The sequence below is a fragment of the Anticarsia gemmatalis genome, chromosome 5, assembly GCF_050436995.1.
Source record: "Anticarsia gemmatalis isolate Benzon Research Colony breed Stoneville strain chromosome 5, ilAntGemm2 primary, whole genome shotgun sequence".
Taxonomy (NCBI): Eukaryota; Metazoa; Arthropoda; class Insecta; order Lepidoptera; family Erebidae; genus Anticarsia; species Anticarsia gemmatalis.
This window is the reverse complement of record NC_134749.1, coordinates 11,919,619-11,945,623: the sequence shown is the minus strand read 5'-3', so window position 1 is coordinate 11,945,623 and position 26,005 is coordinate 11,919,619. Positions and strand designations below refer to the sequence as shown.

Genomic DNA, 26,005 nt, shown 5'->3' with positions numbered 1-26,005 from the left:
GTGTTTATGAATAAAAGGGTAAATGATTACTCGAATTTAGAAAGTTGTTTGGAGCGCACATGGCTGCATCTGGCGCCTCAAATCTCGTGTCGGTTGCTCATACTATTGGGTTATGAGGGTGATTAAATAGATAGTGTAACTTTGTATTGTGCCTCCAAAAGACACTATATACTTAGTCCTGCGTAGTTGGCTGGTTTTACTGGGTAAATCTGCTAGAAGGAGATTGTTATGTAGGTATAAGTGTGTCCCCGTACCGCTCATCCCGGCGGCGAAGTTCCTGCCGGTGAGTCCGAGCACGAGCGCGGCGCCGCCCGTCATGTACTCGCAGGCGTGGTCCCCCACGCCCTCCACCACGGCCACGCAGCCGCTGTTGCGCACGCAGAACCGCTCCGACGCGATGCCCCTGCACCACACACATAGGAATATTGTCATACACGAACAAATAAGATAACAATAATGCAAAATAAATTTAGTAATGTAATAAGCCTAAAACTGCGTAAAGCAGACTCCCACAACGGGCTCCCGTTTCATGAACACGTACGTGCACACGCGTGTGTGCACGCAGACGGATTCCATGGGTCCGCAGCGCGGCCCGTCACAAGCATTGGATTTTACTAGTTCAAGACGAAGACCGCGCGACAAGCGCTGATGCGGTCGCCCGGGACGTGGCTCGACAAAACATGTGCTAAACGCAGTTTCGAACATAAAACCTATATACATATTGGTCGCACTACATACAAACTATGTGCATTTATTACAATATTTATCAACACGACTGACATTAATTTCAAACAATGTTAAACTATAATTAAAGACTCCATTATTGTACAATAATCCAATCCATATAATATATGATGGTCTATAAATAATTCAGTAAATCGTTCTCTGGTCCCTGCCTACTACGCCCTATAATTATGAGTTCATATAAAAGAAACATTAAATACAATTTTCATAGGATTTATAGAAACCGTACCTGAAATAGGCTCGTCCAGATGTAGCTCCGTACAAGCACACGTTGCCAACGATCACGTTCAAATGAGATTCAAACGGCGATACCTTTGGTGGGTAGATGATGATCTTACCACCAGACAGACCCTTGCCTGTAACAAACCATAATATTTTGCAATATACGAAAGCACATAATATAAAGAAAATATATGAGACTTCTTCGCTAGTCTTTCACTACACATATCTAAGTAAAAATTATGTGCACGTCACGTATACGTGTATGCACGTTCCTATAATTTTTATATAATTTAGCTATACAGCCAGTCGGTTTTCCAATGTATTTTAATACTTAAAACTATATTGCTTTAGAAAATTAATATTTTATTTATAAGTGTATGTAAATGTAAAAATAACGACATTCTTCATATTCTACCGTAACTATTTCGAAACCACACTATTATTTAAAGTTTATGTGGCGTTTAGTGCTATACGTGATCAACTTACCAACATAGTCATTGGAGTCTCCCTCCAAAGTGACGGTGATGCCCTTGGACAAGAAGGCACAGAAGCTCTGTCCCGCCGACCCCGTCAGGGAGATGTTCACCGTCGTGCCGTCTGGCAGACCTTCGTCACCGTATTTCCTATACAAATTATAAATATAATAAGAAACAAGTCAACAACAATCCTTTATCCTTGTGTAAGGTTTGCAAATATGGTATTTAATGTTGTTGAACGAAACACTTCGTTTTGGCAAGCCCATACACTCCAACATACACAATAGTACAATACAATCCATACATGAGTTCAAAATATTTCGTAACTGCGGAAAGACGCTAAAGTTACGCGTATTAAGAAAGTCATCATTGGGCTGTGTCCATCTATTGCAGTTGATTCAGGTGACGTCAGACACAGGACTATTTGTAATGAGGGAACACCTTCGTTCGTGGTTTAAAATGCCTATGCGGGAGTGACAACCGCGACCGCAGTTTTGACATATTATGAAAGAACGTTAGTAAGTACTACATTTGTGTAATATGGTCTTATCGTATTGTATCATATCTGCTCTACATTCGACCCTATCATGAAGAAGACACGCTATACCTTATTTCATAAAAAACATTTTCCATTAACTTATTAGTACTTACATAGCGATATGATAAGACAGCGTGGATGTGAACGCGCGGTCTTCGTTAGTAATTCTCATGGAGATGTCCACGTGCTTCTGTGATCCGTCGATGATGCCAGAGCACTGTTCAATGAGTTGGTTGTCCAAGCGCTTCTCCAGTTGGAAGTCCTATCAACAAACGTCTGATTTTAGCACACGACGCACACGAAGATAGTTAAGTTTAATAGTTACTGTTAGAAATAAAAGTAAAGAAAATTCCTATTAATATTTTCTTGAACTTCAGCAACTTATCCAACTTATATAACCAATTGAATCCGGGAATTCAGCAAGTTGGAAGATTATGATTACTTTTTGAACTAGTTCTTTATTTTGTCATCAATAGTCGTCCTTTCATATATGAAACATAATAATATATTAAAAACCCATACTTGTGACTTCGAGCCTCCAATAATATTGACTCCAGGTCTCATGTGCAGCGCGTTCTTCAATATCAAGCTCAAGTTCAACAGCCTTGCTTTAGGATTCTCATTGTTTTCACGCACTTTCAGCAAGTCTGTACGACCAATGAGGTCTTGGAACCGACGGACTCCAACCTCTGCCATGTGTGTGCGGACCTGGTAAAATACATAAAGATTTTAATATGACATCTGTTATAGCTTGGGGTTTAAGCAGAGGTATTCCAAATGCACATCTTGTCGTCGACATGTAAAAAATTGCGGCCAATTTCGTTAACAAACGAGCATTTCAAATATAAAATGTAAATCTACTCATGAATTAAAGGGGAAACATAGAACTTTATTGATTTAGTTGCGTTAAAATAACGATGTGCAGATTAGACTAGGCAATTTGGCTTAGCGTTATTATAGCTGGCATACGATATCAACTTGAAAATTAATCTCAAAACGATAAATATGTCAGCCAAAACGTTGTTCATCACATATGTTTACATAAAAACGTTTCTAGTAACTCTACATAAAATAGTTGAATGTGTTTTATTATGTGGAAACTATCTTTAGGTTATTTGAAACTAGTGTTACCTCTTCAGCCAACATGAATAGATAGTTGATGACATGTTCGGGCTTGCCGGCGAACTTCTTGCGCAGCACAGGGTCCTGTGTCGCGATACCCACGGGACATGTGTTCAGGTGACACTTCCTCATCATTGTGCAACCTGGAGGAAAATAGTTGAGGTTATGATAACATTATGCACGAGATATTGAACTACTAACTACTACTATAAATATTAGTTAGCTTATTAAGGGGAAGGGTTGATTTTTTCATACATTCGCTGATACTTTATGCATCAGATATTCTATCAAACACTTATCCCAAAGTCTTGACACTGGCGCTAATTGTTCAAACTAATGCCAAAGTTCCTCATACGTTTTATTATTTAATACGCCGGTGCTCAAAGATGCAGGCAGAGGTATATAAACGTATGTTACCTAGTGCAATAAGTGGAGCAGTACTGAAGCCGAATTCATCAGCTCCGAGTAACGCAGCTACCATCACGTCGAAACCTGTCCTGATTTGACCGTCAGCTTGGACTACCACTCTGAAAGAAAACACAAAGTAAGTAATGTTTACAATCCCCTTTATCTAAAACTTCTAACTCAATACAATACGGCTAGAATTCTCTAACATCTCGTAGAATGTTCTTATCTACATACACATGTGGCCATTATTCGGCACATTACATCATCGGCTTGTATAACATCTATTGCAGATGTTTAAGGTGGCATCAGGTAGAATTAGTGCACTTTCATTCGTGGCTCAAAAGGCCTATTGCGGGAGTGGCAACCGCGACCATTTACTACAGATAACAGTGCCGGAGGAAGATGAGGTGGTTTTCGGCACAACTGCACAACAAAATTGGTGATCTTAGTCAAACAAAAAAACGCGTAAGTACCTAGATCTAAGGTCGTTGAGTACAAGCACTTGATGTGTCTCTGCCACTCCGAGCTCCCACGGCAGGCCCGCGCTCTTGATGCCCGTCCACGAGCTAGCGCCGGTGCCGCCGTCGTGCCCTGAGATCACTATGTGCTCGGCTTTACCCTGGACAAATGATAATGTTTATTATTAATTAGTGTTAGACATTAATGAGATAGGATATTATACGGTGTATGAAGTAATATTATGTCGGTTAAGTACGTGATAGATGTACTACTGTACAGTTTACGTACGAGCCTTTGGTACTGTACGATATACTCTAGATGCGTAATCATATCAATCAAGCTTAGAGTAGAAAGTATGGCAGTAACGGTTTTTAGGCAACTTTCAGCGAAATACGGTCAGCAAAGTACAAGAGAAGGGGAGGTAAGGTTAAGGCGCCTTTATACAAATTTGTATATTAAGTTTTAAATAAATAAAAAATGTCAATGTTGCCAAATTAACCGTAGGTCATCAAATAGATAAGAGTCTTCATGTAGTTCAAAATTAGACAATAATAAATGTTTGATTATTTACTAAGTATCAAAAAATCGCCTACCTTAGCTACTCCTGAAGCGACAACACCGACTCCGACTTCAGACACCAGTTTGACAGATATCCTGGCTCTAGGGTTAGCGCACTTCAAGTCATAGATGAGTTCTGCCAAGTCCTCAATGGAGTAGATGTCGTGATGAGGAGGCGGAGAGATAAGACCCACACCGGCAACCGAACAACGGGTCTTTGCGATGTCTTCTGTTACTTTGTAACCTGAAGAAAAATTTAAAACGTTATAATTTAGAGAAATGTTTAAGTAAGATATTTACATTTCCGTGGAGAATTGAAAACTTCGTCAGTAGAGCTGGAGTTTCTAGTTTTAAGGAAGCAAATTTTTTTGTTTATTTCAATACGTTAAAATAATCCCTTTTTCTAATAAACCTTATACAATTTCAGCTTCTAGTTTATTACGATATAACAGTAGTAAAGTTCATATGAACTGACTCTTAGAATGATGATGTTTGATTAAATAATAACAAATTGTATACTTTTAATAATACTTTTTCCATTACAAATAGATCCTTGTGTTATCAGTTATACTCAGATTACTCGTTCAGACCCCCGCTATGTTACTTTTATAAGCTAATGTTTTATTATGATAAACATAATGTAGTAGTGTTATTTACCGGGCAGCTCCCCTCCCTCCCCGGGCTTGGCCCCCTGCGCCATCTTGATCTGCAGGTCGTCGGCGTGCGCCAGGTACGACGCCGTGACGCCGAACCGACCGGACGCTACCTGCTTGATGGCTGAGCGCTTGTTGAACTCGGGGTCCTGGGGGAATGATTATGTTTCTGTTAATTATACTCTCATGATAACATGGTTTCTTTGTTCATATATTTTTGTAGAAAGTATAGAAATTATGGATTTAACAAAATCTAGACTCATAATTATCTCACTGCTGGGAAAGAGCTTTTTCCAGTAATTAATGAATGATTGAGTCTACTACGCCTTCTTATTGCAGATTTAATTATATTTTGGAATACGAGTTTGTAAGTCTCACTTTACAAAAAAGGATATAGTCAAAATATTGACTGATCTTTTTTGACAGTTGAGATTGTTTTTGTTTTTCAGTTGTTTTTAGGAATTCATAGATTTATTTAGTAGTTTTAATAGTACATGTAAAAAGTGTATACCTGGTTAAGATATCTGTCAGCATTTTCACCACCCTCTCCAGTGTTGGACTTGCCGCCGATGCGGTTCATAGCGATAGCCAATGTAGTGTGAGCCTCCAGAGATATAGAACCGAATGACATGGCGCCTGAAATATAAAGTTAGTTGTAAACGAAATCTGTGAATACAACGTCATATTTATTACTGGATTGTTAAAGTGGTATTTACAAAGTGATACTTTTTAAACTTAAACTCACAGTAAAACCAAGTTTTCGACTAAACTATTGCATTTTTGGCATAACAGGTGTGGTGTAACGAAGGAAAGAGGCGAGTAGGCACTCGCCTATGACCAGAATATCTTCTAACGGGAAGTAAATAATGTGTTACCTGTAGCAAATCGCTTGACGATTTCAGAAGCGGGCTCCACTTCGCTGATAGGGATAGGCTCGTCTAGTTTGACAAGCTCCAACTGTCCACGCAGTGTGCACGCACGAACTGATTCTAAAGCACTCTCCCTGTGAACATAATTATAATTAATTAGTGAAATAGACCTACTGAAAATAAATATTGCTATAATATCTGATTAATTTAGTATTTCTTGTATCAGTCATTTGTGGATTATACATACTTATGTAAATAAAAAATAACTTTAAAAGTATTGCTGCCCCATGATTTTAATACTTGAAGCTAGTGGCAATATAATGTAGAGTTATTAGATTTTCTAAAGTTAACTGTCTCATAGGAATAGCGGGACTTTCTTGCTTTAATTCAATTCAATTCAAATTGTTGGTAATATTACCTGTATTTATCATAAGCTGAGTTGCTCTTGTTAAGCGCGGCTTCCTGTAGATTGGCGATTGACATCGGGTCGTTGATGTGCTTCTCTCCACCCGCACGCCAATGGTAGTTGCCAGGGTTCCTATAAAACCAAATATAGAAATCAAGTACATATATTACCTAAAATATATTCTGATGAAAACATATAATCATATCACTATTTGTATCGTGCGTTATTTGTTCCAAGCTTTTATTAAGTGTGGTTTACCTCAAGACTAAGGCATCTGTAATTTCGCCGTAGGTCATCGCGTGTCTGTCGAATATTTCCTTTGACAATATCTCGAAGTTAACGCCACCTGGAAATCAATATTATAATTTATGAATATTGCATATAAAAGGTTTGTATGTCTACTTAATTGTGACACAAACATTAAACAAATTCAATACATTAATCACTCCATTCTCATTGTCATATAATCTCTTATGAATTGAGAAAGCATATGCATGCGATATCAAGAATCTAGGATATTACTTTAACACTATTTAGAAAACTTTCCTACTGACTAGTAGCTACATTTAATGGCGGTAGACGTCACTTACCAATCCTAGACTGTGTTCCTCTGAAGCACTTATCAATAACTTCCTCACTAAGACCGACGGCCTCAAATATCTGCGCACTCTTATAAGACTGCAGCGTGCTGATGCCCATCTTGGCCATGACCTTGGCGAGCCCGGTCTCGATGGCGCCCTGGTAGGCCCTGTAGATGTCGTCGTCGGACAAGTTAGGGTCCAGGATGTTGTCGTTCCGCAGGGAGAAGGCCAGCTCGAAGGCTAGGTACGGACAGATTGCGTCTGCGCCGTAACCTGGGAAATTGAATAAGAATTTATTTTGTGGTAGATTTTCATATTGGCATTTTAGAGAATGTCTTGACGGATGATCACAATATTATGTTCAATTCATTTTCTTTTGACTGTTCGTACATGATAGAACGACCGTTTAATATGTTGCTAAAAAAACATTTTACTGCTTTGGTATATTAGAAACTATGCATTAGAAAATATATTAATCATTCATCTTTTGGCTAAAAAAGTATGAAAAGAAAATGATCCACTAGTATATTAGTTCCGTAAAGTTAGTCTACTATTTTACTTTTAAAGATAATAATATTACGTAGTTTTACCTAGGAGCACACACATGTGGTGAACTTCTCTCGCTTCAGCTGTTTCAACGATGATGCCCACTTTCATACGCTGACGAGTCTCAATCAAGTGATGATGGACAGCGCCTGGAAGGTAAAGTTGATGATTATTTTATGATGCTGGTAAAATATAGCTTTCTTAGGGGTAACTTTAAACTTATTTTCTAAAATTTATATTATTTTATCTCATAATTAAATAAAAATCAGTTATTGTGGAAGTTATTATAAATTTGTCTTTATGCTTAAAGATGCTAAGATTTCATGATGTATTTCAATTTAATTCCGTGAACGACAGGGCCAGTTTCTATACACTCTTTGTTAATTTAGCTGTCTAACCCCCGGTTTCTGCCTACATTTAACGGTAGTTTATCGATTCAATAGCGATAAAACTCATATAAACAAAACGCTATTGAATAGATATACCGTGATTAAATGTACTTTAGAAACCGGGGGTAAGTTTTGAAGACATTTGCTTACAGTTATCTGGTTTACAGTCATCTGTACAACTTTAACTCAACTCGAAAGTTTATAAATCGGTTTAGAATACATGAGTCCGTTACCCAGCGCCAGTAGTGAGCTGACAGGCACGCGGCTGGGCCCGGCGGCGCGGTCACTGAGCACGAGCAGCTGGAAGCCAGCCGAGGCCGCGCTGTACGCCGAGCTGGAGATGCGGGTTAACGCGGCCTCCAGCCCTCCCGCGCCGTCTGCGATGTCGAATGTGCAGTCTACTACTTTGGTCTGGAAAATATATAACAAAATAAGTCAGTGATGATTTAATATGGAATGAGGTCAGTTACAACATTTTAAGTAGTTATATAGAATCTATCGCGGTTTAAACATATATATTACAAAATAGATAAACAGTACCGCGATTCTCTATCAACTACCGACAACCGGTTAGTAATCGAAAAAAATTGAATGCCAATCAGCGCCTCTGGCGGGCGTCGTAGCACATTCTAAATGTCCTCTCAATACTGAATGGTTCCAATTGTAGAGAATCGTGCTACAGGTCTTAAACGCGACGAGAATTAACATTAGTAAAGTTGTATTTAGAACCTGTAATATATATGCTCATAAATTACCCGCATGTATATTATACACCTACAGTTTTAAACAAACATAGTCTTGCCTTTGTGACTTACCTTCCACCCACGGTGAGTAGTGTGCTTCAGTGCATGTAGATCAGGCAAAGATAAGATAGGCTGTGGTAAGAACAGTCGGTGTACGAACTCCGCGCTCGGCTGGAGAATGTTCGGCGCTGGACCGATGGGGCACAGCAGTGACATTACGATCTTCTCTCTGTATTAACAAAAAACATCTATTTTAATATTATACAAGTACATATTAAAATACTAAGTTACATTATAAATATGCTACACTGTCGCATTTGGAACAGACCTGTAAAGATAGTTGTAAGGAAGATAAATAAATATTTGCGTGCGTTGGATGTGGGCATTGAACCAGGTCCAGTGAACGCCATTTGCCTGATATAATTATGACAATGATAATATTTAATGTTTCACTTATAGGTAGCAACGAAAACTGCTCGGTAAACCATGAAAAGTCCTTTGGACCTTTTAATACTTGTGAATATATGGTAGAATCCTTTTTCCTAACAGTTCAATAGTCGAAAGGATTTGTAAGTGTTACCTGCAAGGTAAGTAATATGCAAGGTTTACCTGAAGGGATCAATAGGTGGGTTGGTGACCTGCGCGAACAACTGTTTGAAGTACTCGTAGGGCAGCGGTTGGAACTGCGACAGACATGCCAAAGGCGCGTCGTTGCCCATACTGCCGAGAGCTTCTTTCCTGTAATAATAAATAGAAAATTAACACGATTATTAAAATCGCTCTATTTTAACTACGATTTTATTTAAGTGCCTTTCACCCAATTTCTTTTTATTATAATAAGACAAAAAAATACACTTGCTTTATTATCTAAAAGCACTGTATTGTGGTAAATTTGTGTTGCATTAAATCTATAGATGAGATAATTATATTTTACTGTTATTTTCCTTGCTTTAACAAAAAAGATACCTCAAATCGATTTTTTGTTGAACTTAAAATCAACCATTAACTATACAAAGGTCGGGTTTAAAATGAAATTACTTTAAACAATACTTACTTATTCTGAATCATAGGCAGCAACAGCATATGGATAGATTCAATCGTATACCCGAACAGTCCAAGCCGCTTGTCACCCAGCCCGGTGATGGTGGAGCCGTTCACATGGCCATTTGTGCCGTTGGTGCCGTTAGCTACTAGAGCCGTGGAGCCGTTCTCCGGCGCTACTGACTTGTGGATGTCTTCCATTGTTATCTATAATTTGTAAAGTTGGTTATTGAAATTGATCAAATTATTTTAGAGGTTTAACGGTTATAGTACACGCTGTATAGCTTTTTTTCGTATTTCGTCTTCTTCGTAACGGTTTACTGCTGTATTCCGAATGACTAAGTTAAATGCTACGTATTGAGATTTTTGTTATTTGGTTGGCAATTGTACTGTAGATAAACAGACTCTATGCAAATACTACGGGAAATCTAAGATTGTTGTACGAAATTAAAATTATCATAGTCCATTAATTAGTTGCCTAGACTTTATTATTATTTTGTTGAGACGTCTTTAAAGTAAAATTTCTAAAGTATTTTCGGGTTCTAAAGTAAAATTTTGAGCCAATCAATCACTAACAAAAGCTGTTTCAAAACAATTTCAAGCCAAACACAAAGTGAAATTCGCTAAAGTTTTTTTTTTATATATCTCCTTTAAGCCTCTCAAAAATCAAATACGCCTAACACGACGACACCTGTAAATTGTTTCAGTCGTGGACTACAACACAAATAAAAATAAAATCCTGTTAAATGAAGCCCTTTTGTTAAATCATGCGTAGTATGTAACTACATAAATAAGTAGCATGGTATATAAGCTTAAAACTTTAGATTTTTAATAGATACACATTTTTAATGACGGACGACCATTAAACTGAATTATTTTTTCACGTCATAATATGTACGACGAAACATGTACATCAGTTTCTTATAATAAGTTTTGCAAGTTACTATCGTGTATACGCACGTACGCGTACGTATTTGTAAATTTTTGCGGGTAGACACGAGCTATAAACTCTGTATTTTTAATTAGAAAAAAAAATAAAATCAATGTTTTAAGCTTGTATTCCATACAATATTTTATTTATATAGTTATAGCGACACTCTTAAGGCTCATACAGAGTTATCAATAAATCTGTTTGAGTCTTCAAAGCAAATAAACTCGACAATCCCCATGCTACGAACTCACCATCTGATAAATGTATACAATGTGCCCGGACGTATGCATAGAAAAGAGAAATATATGTTTAGCTTATGTCAATGTAGTTTATATAAGTATTTAACATGTGTATATGTGCTGATGTGTATGTAAAATGTATGTGCAAATATTACACATTAAAATGAACAGTATTTAATAAAGAAATATGTATATGAAGTTACAATACAATAAATATATTATGTTTGAGAGTAGACTTAATCATTGTTAAATCCAGATTTTATTACAGTCTCTTTTGAAGACACAAATGCGGCCAATGTAGGCATCATTTAGGCGTATCCGTGTCTGAAGTTAAGATATTGTCACGGACTATATAAGAGTGGTACATACGATTTAATTTAAGTAAAAAGTCAATATAATTTTACTTACACTGCCCATAAAATGAAAAAAGTAATTCATCAATATTGTTTTCTGTGCGTCAACTTTATAAAGTAAAGGTAAGCAATAAAATCTGTACCAAACAGTAATAACCCACTAATAACATAATGAACTTTAATTAATTGTTTTTCGTCACCTTATCCTGAAGCCAGTCTGAATGTGGTCGACTACGAGCGATCTCCATCTTGAGTTCAACGTCCTGAATGATCTTCTTCTCTTCTGTATCTACCAGCAACATACGACCGGGTTTCAGACGACTCTGGAAACATAAGACAGTAATTAATCAGATATTTTTTTGAGAATAAAATTAACTTACAGCATTTTTTTCGGTCTTGATAGAAAAAAACAGCTAACCGGTTGTATATTTCGTTTCTTTTTTAACAGTATTGCGATTCTCTACAGTCGGCACTTTGAAGTATCAAGCATTTGACATTTAGAATGCACCGTAAAAATAGTTCCTACGGCGCCCGCTACAGGCGCTGATCAGATTTTTGTGCAAGATTTCGATAACTAACCGGCTGCCGATAGTGGTAGAGAATCGCCCCACAATTTTTTCTAGAGATGACATAGGTTTTACTTGACAAATGAGTATCAAAATCGAAGTGTGTACCTTGTATTCTATAGTAAGTAGTTAGGTTTAGCTAAGTTAACTAGATTATTTACCTTATGTATGACTTTCTCGGGGTCGACATCGTACACGCCTACTTCGGACGCCATAACAAGAATGTTTTCGTTGGTGACATAAAAGCGAGACGGACGCAGACCGTTCCTGTCCAATATCGCACCTGAAATATACAAGACACAGTTTAATTACTTACACACTTCAGTTTAATTGATCCTGAATTTTACAGTTTAGCTACTATATATAAACCTTTTTAGAAATACGAATCTTTAAGATCACTATGTACTTAAGAGGAACTCCAGCAAATTATTGAAATACTTTTGTTGCATATATTAGTTACTCCACGCCAAGAACTTCAACCAAACAGCACGTTAAACGATAAACGAATCCGAATGACAATTTTGTGGAATCTTTATACAATACAATCTTTTTACAATAGGTTGAACAACGCAATTAGTTTTTATAACCTCAAACAGCTAAACATGTTTCGAAATACGCAACTACTACCTATTAAAGTTTCTACTCACCAATATACCGTCCATCAGTAAAAGACACAAGCGCAGGTCCATCCCAGGGCTCCATAGCGGACGAGGCCCATTGGTAATAGTCCCTCTTTTCCTTAGGCATGGTGGCATCGTTCTGCCACGCTTCAGGCACCATCGTCATGACGGCTTCAGGCAGGGATCGCTGCCCACAGTGCAGGAGGAACTCGAGGACACAGTCAGCTGAGCCCGAGTCTGAGAGGTTCGGCTCTACGACTGGGTATAGTTTCTTCAGATCTGATGGGAATAGATACAGATTATTTGAAGGTGTTAAGTGTTTTAATGTTGATGAGTGTCGTGTAATGATTGGTTTACAAACTTAGTCGGTGTTGTATTTTGGCTACTACTGTAGATATGGCATCAAAGGTTCGATTACCATAAAAAATAAAATTTGTGTGATGACAGATCCCTGTGACGTAGAATTTTTGTTACAACAGCTGTAGTGGAATCTTATGAATGTTGATTTAAGGTGGTTATTTAATCGTTAGACTTATTATATTCCGGTTTAAGGTTTATAGGAGGTCTGTTATGTACATTTTTAGTGATGTCTTACCATCTCCAAACAGCTCGCTCTTCATAACACCTTCGCGAGCCTTCATCAAGTTCACATTACCGCGTAACGTATTTATCTCTCCATTGTGCGCAAGAACCCTGGAAATACACATTCATCAGAAATTTAAAAATAATATAAATGTAAAAGTTACGCTCCTTTTCGCACAATTTCACTATAAACTGATGTATATTAGTTCTTACCTCAGGGGGTGTGCGCGCTCCCAGCTTGGGAAGGTGTTGGTGGAGAACCTGGTGTGGACCAGCGCTAGGTAAGTTGTGAACGCTGGGTTGCACAGATCCTTGAAGTATTCCTAAACAGAATGTCAGAAACAATTAATATCATTATACGTAATAGTATAAAAGTCACAAGAGAAGAAAAATCTACTATGGATTACATTTTTGTCGTCATAAATTACTGAGTTTGGCCTAATAATGGCCTACCTTCTTCTCTAATTACACAGATATAGCTAAGTATGCAAAACCTAAACCTAAAAATCAATGCAATCAAGAAAATCAATCTACCAGCAATAAAATGCATCTGCATAATAAAAAAATAACTTTGCGTATTATTATAAAATAAAGGTATCTTACCCATAATTGGTTGGAAGTCAAAAGTCCCTTGTACACGACAGTCTTCAACGAGAGACTGCAGATATAGAACCTTGCTCCGGGCACGACCAGCTCGTGTGACGCGCGCTTGCGCAGCACAAAGATCTGAAAACACGCACACACACTCCAGATCCTGCAAACACTTCATTATGCTAGAATATTTGTGGCCAAAAGAAAGTGTAGCTAACAATAGAAATATATTACTTTGTAGTACCACTATTAATATGTAAATTGGCATAATTAAGCTATTGATTGATGAGGTCATTGGCCTTTATTTTTAATTTATAGAACTAACTTTGAACCACAAACATCCCATAGGGAATAACGTATTAGGGAGTGTAAAATTTACGTTCGACACGAAGCGGACGCTCCAGGCGGCTGCTCACGCAACGATCTGAAAAAACACCTATAAGAGTTCCTTACGTCTAAACCCTCTAACTAAAACGCCGCGAGAGAATGAATTCGCAACTTTAGTACGTGATTGCAAATTCATACTCGTTTTGTACCGTAGTGTGGTCGCTCCCGCTTGGTCTTACCTGCCTGGCAAGTTGTTCGTCCTCACTATCGCCGGTAACAAACACTTGACGCATAAAGGGCTCCGAGTTACGAGCCACCTGACCTGAAAGCGAGCCAAAACAGCCCATTACTAACTTCCCCAAGGGGAGTATGTATACACCTTATACTAATTATGCTAGAACACTTCAAATGGCTCGAATGCGGTCTACAAATGTCATTCAAGTTATATGTAACGTGTAATTATTCTGAACATATGGTGACATTTATGAGCATTCGAATGATTGAAGGTGAAAATAACCATTTAAGCGTCGTTTAATGACCAAGACTGGCTTCAGACTTAATGATGTAATTAACTTAAGATTCCAGCAAGAACTTCAAATTATTAGTTTTCATTGTTTTAAGACTACTTGTTTTAAGAATCTTAAGTTTAATTAACATTTAATTTCACAAAATTAATGAACTGTTTCTTATTTCTCAAGTATCAAAAATATTAATTAGTTTGATGCTTAAGACGTACCATTATTTAATTTCCAAGGGTATCCACTTTATTAACATTGCAAATTATAATTAAAAGCAAAAAACTTGTACCATAATTAGTACTTATCGGGACCATAGGTTTTAGAAAACAGTGGATACTCTGAGAAATGTAAAATTAAAACTTACCACACGGAATAGAATTGCAAAACAATACAAATGTATTTCAGAAGTACCACACATTATTTGTGCCTCAAAATAGACACGTGAATAAAAGATACAAAAAAAAGTATTGCTGAACTATTTCCATTTCGTGTAGTGCCGATATTGGATGTTAAATCGAACAAACCGTTTGGTCAAGCATCGCATGACCGCGTCAGCCTTTACGACCCGACTTTACTACGTGTGCGACCTGCAATGATAGTCGCAAACAAAAATCGCAACGCCGAAACTGGTCTTATATCGAACGAGACTCAAGATCGAATGATTGACAACACAATATAATGATTTCCATTCAGCCTATGACTTGTGAGCTGAGAGCCTTTTTATCGTTTTCCAATATTGGAAATGGCGGTCATTGTTCAAATTGAAATTATTCAACCATGTTTTATTGACATAACTGGGTATACCTTATCTTCATAATAATATAAGTTCTTTTTTTCGTTATACTTTTTAAGAAACATTTCTTAAGTAATAGAGATGATAAAGAAGGCTCTCAACTACAGATTCAACAGATAATTTTCATTAGTAATATTTCCCTTTGGTAAATAATGAAACTGAATACACCTATCATGCATTTGAAAGAATTTACTTATGACTGCGTTTGATCAATGTTTCATGTGGATAACATATTTTATAAAAAAGTTTTATGCGTATATTTTTTTTATCACTAGTAGCTAACCAGCACACGGTTTGTCTAGTGGTAAGCGGATACCGAGGCCTATTGAATGCCTGCAACACCAAACGCAACATACGCGCGCCGCCGACCTTTGAAAAACCTATACCCTCCCATTTGAAGAACTCTATACTAACATATATTTATACTAAGTTAATGCACTATGATTCTCCTAAGGTCAGTAGAGTCTGGTCTTTTTAAATTCTAGCTAAGTAAAACGACGTAGCAAGTATGTAGTCATACAATATTCTCTGTAAAACTGTTATAGTAGGTATAATACGGGTTGAATAAACCTTGTAACACCAAACTCATTTCAAAAAGTGCTTAATTAATATTATAATTACATGAAATTGCTTGCCTTGCTCTCACGAAACAAGGTCATAAGACTTTAGTATAATACCTAGAATTTATATTCAGGGCATTGGTTTATTATAGGTTAACAAGCAAAATTAATTAAGTCGAAATTAGCTAAGAAAAGCGTAAAATTTTAATCAAATAATTAATCAATTATACCACAAGTTATTGACCGCGAAATGTATTGAATTTTCTAAAAGGAAATCTGGCTAAACTCTTAGATACCTATTTACGTAAAATTAATGTGTGAAGTAATTATTCCTAAGTTACATTCAACATTGATCAAATGCAGTAAATACAACTAAAATTCAATTTGATTGAACAAACAAAAATCAAGAAACTAGAGCAACAATATTGCAAAAGTTGATAAATGCAAATTCATGAAAACCATCATTTATTGGATAATTAATATTTTTATGAGGTAAAGTCTATTACACCACGTAACTATTCTTACTAGTAATAATTTCCCATAACAACATCATTACGTAAGACTTAATAAAAAAATGCATTTCTTTTCTCCCATTTTGAATTTCATCAACTGATTTGAATTTGCATTTCACCAACTTCAACACTAGATGGCTCTGTATATCTAAAAAATCTGATCACAAAATATCGAAAACTAGATGTGTACACAAATAATGAAAAACCCTTTCATGCGGGAAATATGGAAACGAACGATACATTGAACATTTTAGACAGACAAATATGTTTTTATCTTACCAATAGTAGAGTTATTGGTAGGTACAGTGCGCCAGCACAGGACTTTGAGGCCGAGACCCTCGGCTAGCTCTCCGAACTTCTTCTCGATGTCCTGATGATGCAGCTTGTCGAGGAAGAAGATGCCGGTGGCATAGCGGCCGAAGGCTGGCAGGTCGATCTGGTGGGTGTCTCTGTGGAAGAAAGATAGTTTTTTAGTAAAGCAACTAATTAGAAGGATATTCTAAAACTAGTGTCTTGATTATGCGTGCTATGTCTTTTTGTGTGAAGTGTAAAGGCTGTTTGCAAGTTGCCGATATAATTCTTTGAAATAAGGATAGACTTTAAGATTTCTATAAGAATCCGTTACTAACAAAATATTAATTGTTTCGCTTGACTACTGAAAGGTTATGTACCATCATATACCATTAGATAATTGTTCATAAACTTGATCATTTTCTGCTACTACTATTAACAACTAAATTGTTAACGAGACTGCCAATTTATTTATGTAAGTCTTACAATCTCCACACTATTTTGTCTGTCAGTCCCCTGACACGCATATACCGGTTGCTATTTTATACAATCATTCAATTGAAGACTGATTCGCAGCACATGACCCTGTTAGAACATATCGCAACTTTAGTACAATAATAGCCTAAGCGACTTGATATTGGTTCAATTTTATATCATTTTGTCTCTGAAGGGACGTTTATAATAAGTATGTGTGTGTCACTTTGCGCAATATTTTTCTTGTATATCAAGAAAGTATAGACAAAACATCGGCATTGTTATGTAAATATTCTGAATAATAAATTTGACTGCCTCCGTGGCGCAGTGGTTTAGGTCACCACGCCGATACCACTGCATCGGGAGGTCGTGGGTTCGATTCCCACACGGAGCAATTATTTGTGCGATCCACAAATAATTGTTTCGGGTCTGGTTGTGCTTTGTGTCCGTTGTTTGTATGTTTGTAAAAGTCCCCGCGACACAAGAGCAATTCTTAGTGCGGGAGTTGTCTTTTTAAAAAATGAAAAAAATGAAAAAAAAAAAATTCTTGATCTCTGAACACGAGTAAACGTTATGACTCTCTTTATATATAATAGTTTGTATATTTTTATCAGTTTTATTAATGGGTTAGACTATCAGGCAATTAATCCGCAAGTGTGAAACCGACCGCTAGATTCACATTTTTGACACTAAACAAAGTTTTAAATAAAGTACAACTCACTGCTTTGAATACAGTCAACCTGGGTAACTTTGAATGATTTGGGTAACATTGACAGTGGGAATTCGAACCTTTATCAATTGTGTTGGTTTCATATGAAAAAATAATCGAAACTAGTTCAAATTCCCACTGTCAATGTTACCCAAATCATTCAATGTTGTTATGTTGTTAAGCATTTTATGATAACAATACACATACTGTAGTAAAATGAAGATAAGAAAGCCGGCAATGCACGCTTCATAACCAAACCTATAAATCTAATCGGCATTTTCCTTGCAAAGACCAGCTCAGATATAACAATCTTATAAAAGCATTTCCCTACTAATATTACTACGTGATATCCTCAACTCCGTGGGAATAAAGCATAAGTAACATCAGTATAAAAGCCATCAAAGCCTGAAAGCTGTACCGGTATCAGTTATCACGTAAAGGTCATTCGGACGGGTGCGCGCGCAGCCGAGACTCGTGACGTCGCCGCAATATTGACCAACAACCCGGCTTTTGTACTATCGATGGTAAATTGCAATATGTGGGATGCATCTGTTGAGTGATTGATTTTATGACTCAAATGTTGGCTAAAACTTGCTTTTTAGAAATGTCGCATAAACGTAACACTTAATACATTTTAATGTCTGAGAAGTAATGAGAAAGTATATTGTGTTAAGTATTTTAATACTATAAATAATGATTTACAGTAACATTAATCACTATTATAATGAAAAACTGCGCTTTTGCTATAAATATAAAATAATTATCTCAAATTGTTTGCAAGAACGTGCGGCATGTATATGCAATTACATTTTTAATATATTTTTCTCGTCATAAATAAGACAATGTGCTGTGTATTTATCGGTCATGTACTACTATACTTTAATTTTATGAAATGTCCGCGAACGCTTTCTGTTTCAAAGTTTTATAAAATGTTTCTATTAGTGCGTAGTTTCCGTTTCAATTCGGTAAGTTAATACAATTTTCTTTTAATGTGCGAATAAATACAATTCAACTACACACAATATAAAGGAATTTAGCAGCAACAATGACTAGTTTAACTGCTTATATTAGTTTTTTTATCATTACAATGAGTATAATAAAGTTATTCAATGCGATAGACATGTTAATAATTCTATTGAAAAGGCGAAAAACATTCTTAGAAAGGGAAATTAAGAATACATTTTTCTTTGTTAGTGTATATTTGTGGAAATAGTGCCTATTATCGATAGGCAATTTGATTATGTATTAAGTTAGGTATGACTGTAAACCTTTTCTTTAACATTACATACAGGTACGGGTTTTTACAGGATAAAATAGATATAACTATGGAAGTAGAGGTACCGCTATAAACTGCACACAATAGAATCCCAAAAATAACTATATTCGAGTCATTACACTATTGTCATTTTATCAGATCCTCTCACTCGCACATGCACATTAACACACTCCTATTATTCTTTTGATTATGACGTAGGTAGCACGTTTGTAATGGCCCGAGTATAGCAAAATCACAGCGTATGAAAGGAAAGCTTCAGAACTATCAGACTGTACATTCATTAAAGATCAAAGACTCGTAAATTCATGATGGTGATTTTCCATACAAACATTTCCCAACATTTGTGCGAAACCTAACAGTCAATACATTTAGCTATTGCTAGACTTGAGATTTCAAATAAAAACTTTGTTATAGACCGTTTGTCAAACATTGGGAGATGGGTTTTGCTAGTGCTCTTATTAAATTGGAGCGCTATCGGGAACTATATTAATGATCGCTTTGTTGTTTGTTAAAAATGTGAGTTTTTAGGTTGTCGTTTTCAAAATAAGTATGTCGACTCTGTCTTGATTTATTGAAAAAACCGTAGTGTAACTAACGATAAAAATTATATTAAAAAGCTTAATTATTTTGTAAATAAAAAGCAAAAAATCTTGTTTCAATCACTGTTAATATAAAACAAACTTTAAGTAAGTTTTACAATTTAACCATAATAAGATTAAAGTTAGAACAAAAAAAATGTTTAATCGCAATTAAACAAGTATAATAAATAGACGTAATGCAGTACAATACACTTTATATTCTGCCCTTAAAACGTCAACTATTAATTCCAGAACGTTCCAAGCAAGTTATGTAATACATCTGCAGTACTTTGAGGAAAAGTTATGCGAATTTCGCGCCCCATTTCCTTTGGTCTATAGTATTTCTGTCGCGCGAGGAATGTGAGCGGTCTGGAGTTCTTTTACTGTAGTTGTGATGGACAGAGCGCTGTTATTACTCATAGCATTGTTTGATCGTGATAGGAATGTTATTATCTAATGGAAATGTACGCAGACGTATCGACGTTCGGAGAATTATTAAGAAAGTGATAATTGAACTTTAGACATGGCTCTTAGTCAAAATAGTGGAAAAGGAAAATAAGATCGTAATATATGGGCATAATGCTTAGTCTTGCCTTTGCTAAAAAAAGGTCTGGAAATGTCAATATCCTCATCTTTAAACATTGAAATGGAATACCGGAGACGAAGACTGGAGAGTTTCTTCATATTTTGTGAATTCATACATATGCAATGTCTCATATTTAATTCACTTGAAAAAAACACTGGTCGGTTTTTGGCTTAAGTCCTGTTGGGTCTATTTTTGTTTCTGTTTTCTTGCAGTCGTTTCCATCAGTTACTTAATAAATCAATATTAATTTATAATTTAATATACATTGTGAAAATCTCCGGATGTTTGGCACGTGATGAATATGAGGAATGACAATGGCGAGCCTATGCCGTTATTAATTTAACGGGCACTGGTCCAATTCCGGGTAATAAACAACAATATTTTGTTATTCAAATACAATAAGAGAGAGAAGAATGTATTAAATGGAATACAATGATACCTATTAAGGCGATAAAAAGTTACTATACTGAAGTTTCTAACATAGGGTAATAGAAAATTTTGCAAAATGTTAGTTATACATTAATGTTTACTTAAAATTAGTTATACTATAAGCATTTTTAAAGGTGTCATAAGAATTTGAGGATATATATTTATCCGGATATTTACTCGACAGGAAGACGACGCCATCCAAGAAAAAGTTATGCACATTTCTGTAAAATTCCTGCAAAATGCGTTTAAGGATGAAAATAAAATAAGATTCGATCTTCACTCGGCGATACGATTAAGCACGCCTCCCCTCTTTCGGCCCTTCATATCAGACATTTTATATCAATTTGGCGAGAAGCGTTACCAAAAAGTATAGGGGGGAAACATTGCTCAAAATTTTCTTCTTCATACGACACCAAAGCTCTCCCTTTCGTCACGAATCACTAAAGACTTCAAGTAATCTTGGCTATCTTGAACTAATTATACCTAATTATAATTACTTTGAAACTAAATATCGGTCCACAAATAAGTTAATTGATAACCAAGGTGAATGTATTATCAAATACTCGTACGCATCCGTCGATAAGACTGATGAATGAGAATAGACATACATACATACATACAAACATGTATACGACGGAACAATGTCCATAGTCCCTATCGGAGGGAAGGAAACTGACAGAGATTAATGACTGTTCCCCTAGAATTTTGAGTGTTGAGTTATAGAGGACTGTCTTGCAATCCCGCTTCTAGTAAATCGATATGTTTCTCTTCGTGAGATCTCGTATCTTTCATACCACTGAGTTGCATCTATTCTTGGATTTAAAAATCAGCCTATTTTGTTTTGCGTTTGTATCCTAAGATAGGGTTAAATATAGGCTTTATCTCTGGACTTAGAACGTTGCTGTAAATAATTGAAGTTCTGAAGCCGTCTGGCAATTTAATCTGTCTTAAAACTATCTAACTGTTTAGAAAAATGTTCAGTTGTATCCAACAAAGTGTAAATTTCTAGACAATGACTAGGTGTTGAAATCTAGCGTCTACAGAAAACAAGAATCAAGTTGTATAAACAAATCAAAGAGCACCATGTGACAACGCACATGGCGTGATCTAGTATTAACTATGAAGCAGACCGGAATGCTGGCCACGTGCCAACATGGCCGCCAAATCGGGATATTTACTATTGTACTTAGTGTCGCTTCGGACGCTGAACTTAGTCTGGATCTTAGATCATTTTGATTAATCATCAAGAATTTTTGATCCATCGTAACTGACTGTCTTTTTAAAGATCAAAGCGTTCTGATAACAGGGAACTTCATATTTATATTATACGTTGAAAAGACATCAAACATTCTACGCATATGAAGACACTTATAAATTAAGTCAACGGTACACTAAAGCGAATATGAATAAATATTAGCAACTTAGATCAAGTATCGCAATAGTTGATCTAAGTTGCTAAAGATGCATTCCCATTTATTTCATTTTACAAGTAAAAATCAAAAGCACTGTAAAATATAAAGAAATAAAGTGTGATAATAAAATCAACTATCAGTCAAACCTTCATAAAATTTTATAGTGTGAAATCAAGGACAACAAACTGCACTAATTTAAAAATATGTCAGTATTTTCAAGTGTCGTCAACGTCGACATCATTACGGCGATTTTCCTTGACTGATTGCAAACCACAATAATTTACTGCTTCGTTAAGTAATAATTAAAAACCTTTAAAATAATTTATTTTTTCTTGATTGGTAAACAATGGCAATCGTAATATAAAAGTGTTATAAATCTATCTTAATTTTAAGATGAATGATTGTTACTCAATCACGCTAAAACTACCTAAGAGACTTGATGCAATTTGGCACACAGATAGTTTGTTTAACCTGTTTTACTCAAACGAAGGGTCGAGCAGAAAAAAGCTTTTTACAAATAAAATAATTTATAATGCTTATAATCTAATAAAGTTTACAAACTGAAGTAGTCTGAGTAAAAACAACATAATCTTAAAGACGGCTGTTTTATTAGCACAAGTGTTCATTAATACGCAAACTGCGTTTGTTTTAGATTAGTCTTGTATACAGTTGTAACCTTGAGGAGCTCGTGGCTTAGTGAGGAGCTCGTGGCTTAGTTGACAACAGCCGCGCAGATCGATCTCTGAGGTTAAGCTATGCTTGCCGAGGTTGTTCTGTGGATGGGTGACCATCTTATACATATCGAGTTTCTCCGTGTTTCGGAAGGCACGTTAAATTGTGGGTCCCGGCTGTCATTTTCGAAGATCTTTGACAGTCGTTAACAGTAGTCAGAAGCTTGAAAGTCTGACAACCAGTCTTACCGAAGGTATCGTGTTATAACCCAGATATTGGGTTGTGGAGGTCAGATAGGCAGTCGCTCCATGTAAAACAATGGTATCCAGCTGCATCCGGTGAGACTGGAAGCCGACTCCAACATAGTTTGGAACAAAGGCTAAGCGAATATATATACAGTTGTAACCTTCAATAAATATTGTCTTGCATAAATTCCGAGTATGTCTGGTTTTATGTTGTTTTAGGCTTAGTACTTGACAATTGCACTTGCAATTACTTAAGAGGAATAACCATGTTACCTATGATATTGGCTTTGTATGAATAAAATGCCTGATTTCCTTCAAATGATGGCCAATAATTTGTTTCTTGTTACTAAGTCAAAAAGTTCATGATAACTAACACTTACTTACAAATACAAAAGCCTACGTCTGAAACCAGTTCCAATGGCAATAAAACATTGTAAATGTAAAAAGGATACACGTATGTTTGCACATAAATAAGTGTAAGCCACGTCATCACACTTCATTGTTTTTGCAGCTGAATAATATTAGTATCTCACGGATAAATAGAAAATATCAGAAATGAAATATAAATTCGTCAACGATGTTCTACTCCCAAGATAAAATAAATGCCATCAAAAACATTCTGTAAAAACCTCAAGTCTCGCCGTAAAAAGTTGTAAGATCTATATAATACCAAGTCGATTAATCTATTTAGTCTCTAATTAAAGGACCTTCTGTCTTAAGTTATTACGTATGTTATTATCATGCCAATTTAAAAAAAAATACCTTTAAGACAAATAGACCGACCTGGCCATCGCATGATTAGATAATTATTAGTAGGTATCACACTACACAGCACGACGAGAAGTTAATGCTCCTGAAATGTTAATGGCGAATTTGTGTTTTCTTGCGATGACCAAGTCGATCTATTTGTTTTAAAGGTATTTTTTTTAAATTGGCATGATAATAACATACGTAATAACTTAAGACAGAAGGTCCTTTAATTAGAGACTAAATAGATTAATCGACTTGGTATTATATCGCTCTTACAACTTTTTACGGCGAGACTTGAGGTTTTTACAGAATGTTTTTGATGGCATCTCACTTCTTTTTGTAGAGCGAACATAAGTCCAATTTGTATGGAAAGACGTTTTTTTTTCATAATTCAACATATTTTCCTATGGGAATGTTGTTCAGTTTCATGGGCTAAACACCCTTACCCACCCTATACCCTCCCCGTTATGCCTCATATAGTAGGTACCTATTTACACCTATTTATTTTATTTTCTACAGTAATAATAATTCATTAGCTGCAAATGTAACCTTGTAATCTTATACATTTATATGGGACTAGCTGACCCGCGCAACTTCGCTTGCGTCACATAAGAGAGAACGGGTCAATTTTTTCCCCGTTTTTGTAACATTTTTACTGGTACTCTGCTCCTACTGGTCGTAGCGTGATGATATATAGCCTATAACCTTCCTCGATAAATCGGCTATCTAACACTGAAAGAATTTTTCAAATCGGACCAGTAGTTTCTGAGATTAGCGCGTTCAAACAAACAAACTCTTCAGCTTTATAATATTAGTATAGATTACAAAGTTATTGTTGCAGTTGGTGTATTTAGAAAACTGGACCGAAATTAGAAAATATTTAATTTTTCCCATGATTAAGACACTAAACCCTATTTGTATTCTCAATTTTAAGCTTCTAAGTCTGCTAGAAGTACCTTAGACTTTTGATGATCGGTGAGTCAGTGAGTCAGTGAATCAGTGAGTGACAAAATTCAAAATTTTAACAAGTTGTCATTCTTAAACTACTGGTTCAAATTGACTGAAATTTTAAATATACCGTGTTTATACAATGACTAATTAGTTGCTGAAAATCCAGGCTTCTTGTTTTATCCACAACGAAATTATAGGGGTGTCAAAAATAGCCCGAATTGCTTCGAGAAAAGGATGTTACGGCCGTGCCGCTTTTTTTTTGCTCGACTTGCGGGGGCACTTCCGTGCCCCCAGATAACTCGTTACGGGGAAGCACTTTCGTTTAAGTAAGATACGGAGAAGCTAGCTCCCTATTAACTGTAGTAGTGTTTGATCCCTTCAAGTAGGCCCCTTAAGACCAATCCATGACTGGAGAAAAGGAAAAGTGGTTTCGGCAACAGCTAGAACTACCAAAAAAGAAAATGAAGTAGGTATTGTACAAAATAAACGATATAACCTTCGTAATTTCCAAAGAAACCAAAAAAGTTAAACGACGATTTGCCTAAGGTCGTCTGAGACGAGCTGATATAAATAGACTAATTGCATGTCTGGCTTTGATGGAAAACTTACCTACGAAATAGGCAGTTACTTGCAGGTTTCGAAAGATTTCGTTTCGGTGCCTATAATTTTGCTATTGCAAGTCTATTGTACATACATATTGTTTTGAACAATAGTGAATTATGACAATCCTTTGTAAAGTTAAGTCTTTAATTAACAACGTTTTTTGTCATTTTTAGCATTATGCAGACGTTTTCAGTCATAAAACATTTTACTACGGGCATAACTTAAGTTTTTTAGACAAAAAAGTAAAGATTTTAAGGTTTTCTAACGGTTCTATGTCCAGTTTTCCAGACAAATTAAACCAATTGACAGACTGACTGATGCATCTGTAGCCGGCGGTAGGGGATCCAATTATCTTAATCAATGCACCCTCATGCAGATCAAACCTTCAATTCGATTCTGCCTCGGGCTGTAGACACCAGGGAGGGTGTTGGTTGACCAATTAACGTTCTATCACCCCACTAAAAGCTTGTATCTGTGCGCTAAGTAATCCAGCACTATTAATACCGCCATTGTTTGAAGGGTACGCCCTATATCTGACTTGAATAAGTCCATTCTTATTATACGTAATTTGTAATCACCCAACTGCCCTTTAATAGATAATACTGCAAAAACAACACGAGTAGCTCCTTAATGCGAAGATAACGCAGTCATTCGAGTAACTGAAGTTCATGCAAGTCAATGT

General features: G+C 36.1%; 1 protein-coding gene across 1 annotated transcript in view; it reads right to left on the bottom strand.

Annotated features, from left to right (window-relative positions):
• LOC142973196 (uncharacterized) overlaps nt 1-26,005 on the bottom strand; it is a 62,840-nt gene that overhangs the window by 12,966 nt on the left and 23,869 nt on the right. The window contains exons 4-31 of the mRNA XM_076114811.1: nt 16,627-16,796; nt 14,204-14,286; nt 13,650-13,772; nt 13,260-13,369; nt 13,060-13,157; nt 12,492-12,743; nt 12,006-12,127; nt 11,479-11,601; nt 9,769-9,962; nt 9,324-9,452; nt 8,787-8,943; nt 8,205-8,382; nt 7,627-7,731; nt 7,046-7,309; nt 6,714-6,801; nt 6,468-6,587; nt 6,056-6,183; nt 5,692-5,816; nt 5,185-5,329; nt 4,563-4,771; nt 3,984-4,129; nt 3,520-3,629; nt 3,112-3,245; nt 2,503-2,688; nt 2,094-2,242; nt 1,453-1,589; nt 974-1,100; nt 255-403 (exon numbers count right to left, since the gene is read on the bottom strand). Coding sequence (XP_075970926.1) covers nt 255-403; nt 974-1,100; nt 1,453-1,589; nt 2,094-2,242; nt 2,503-2,688; nt 3,112-3,245; nt 3,520-3,629; nt 3,984-4,129; nt 4,563-4,771; nt 5,185-5,329; nt 5,692-5,816; nt 6,056-6,183; nt 6,468-6,587; nt 6,714-6,801; nt 7,046-7,309; nt 7,627-7,731; nt 8,205-8,382; nt 8,787-8,943; nt 9,324-9,452; nt 9,769-9,962; nt 11,479-11,601; nt 12,006-12,127; nt 12,492-12,743; nt 13,060-13,157; nt 13,260-13,369; nt 13,650-13,772; nt 14,204-14,286; nt 16,627-16,796 — 4,061 coding nt within the window. The remainder of the gene's footprint in view (nt 1-254; nt 404-973; nt 1,101-1,452; nt 1,590-2,093; nt 2,243-2,502; nt 2,689-3,111; nt 3,246-3,519; nt 3,630-3,983; nt 4,130-4,562; nt 4,772-5,184; nt 5,330-5,691; nt 5,817-6,055; nt 6,184-6,467; nt 6,588-6,713; nt 6,802-7,045; nt 7,310-7,626; nt 7,732-8,204; nt 8,383-8,786; nt 8,944-9,323; nt 9,453-9,768; nt 9,963-11,478; nt 11,602-12,005; nt 12,128-12,491; nt 12,744-13,059; nt 13,158-13,259; nt 13,370-13,649; nt 13,773-14,203; nt 14,287-16,626; nt 16,797-26,005) is intronic.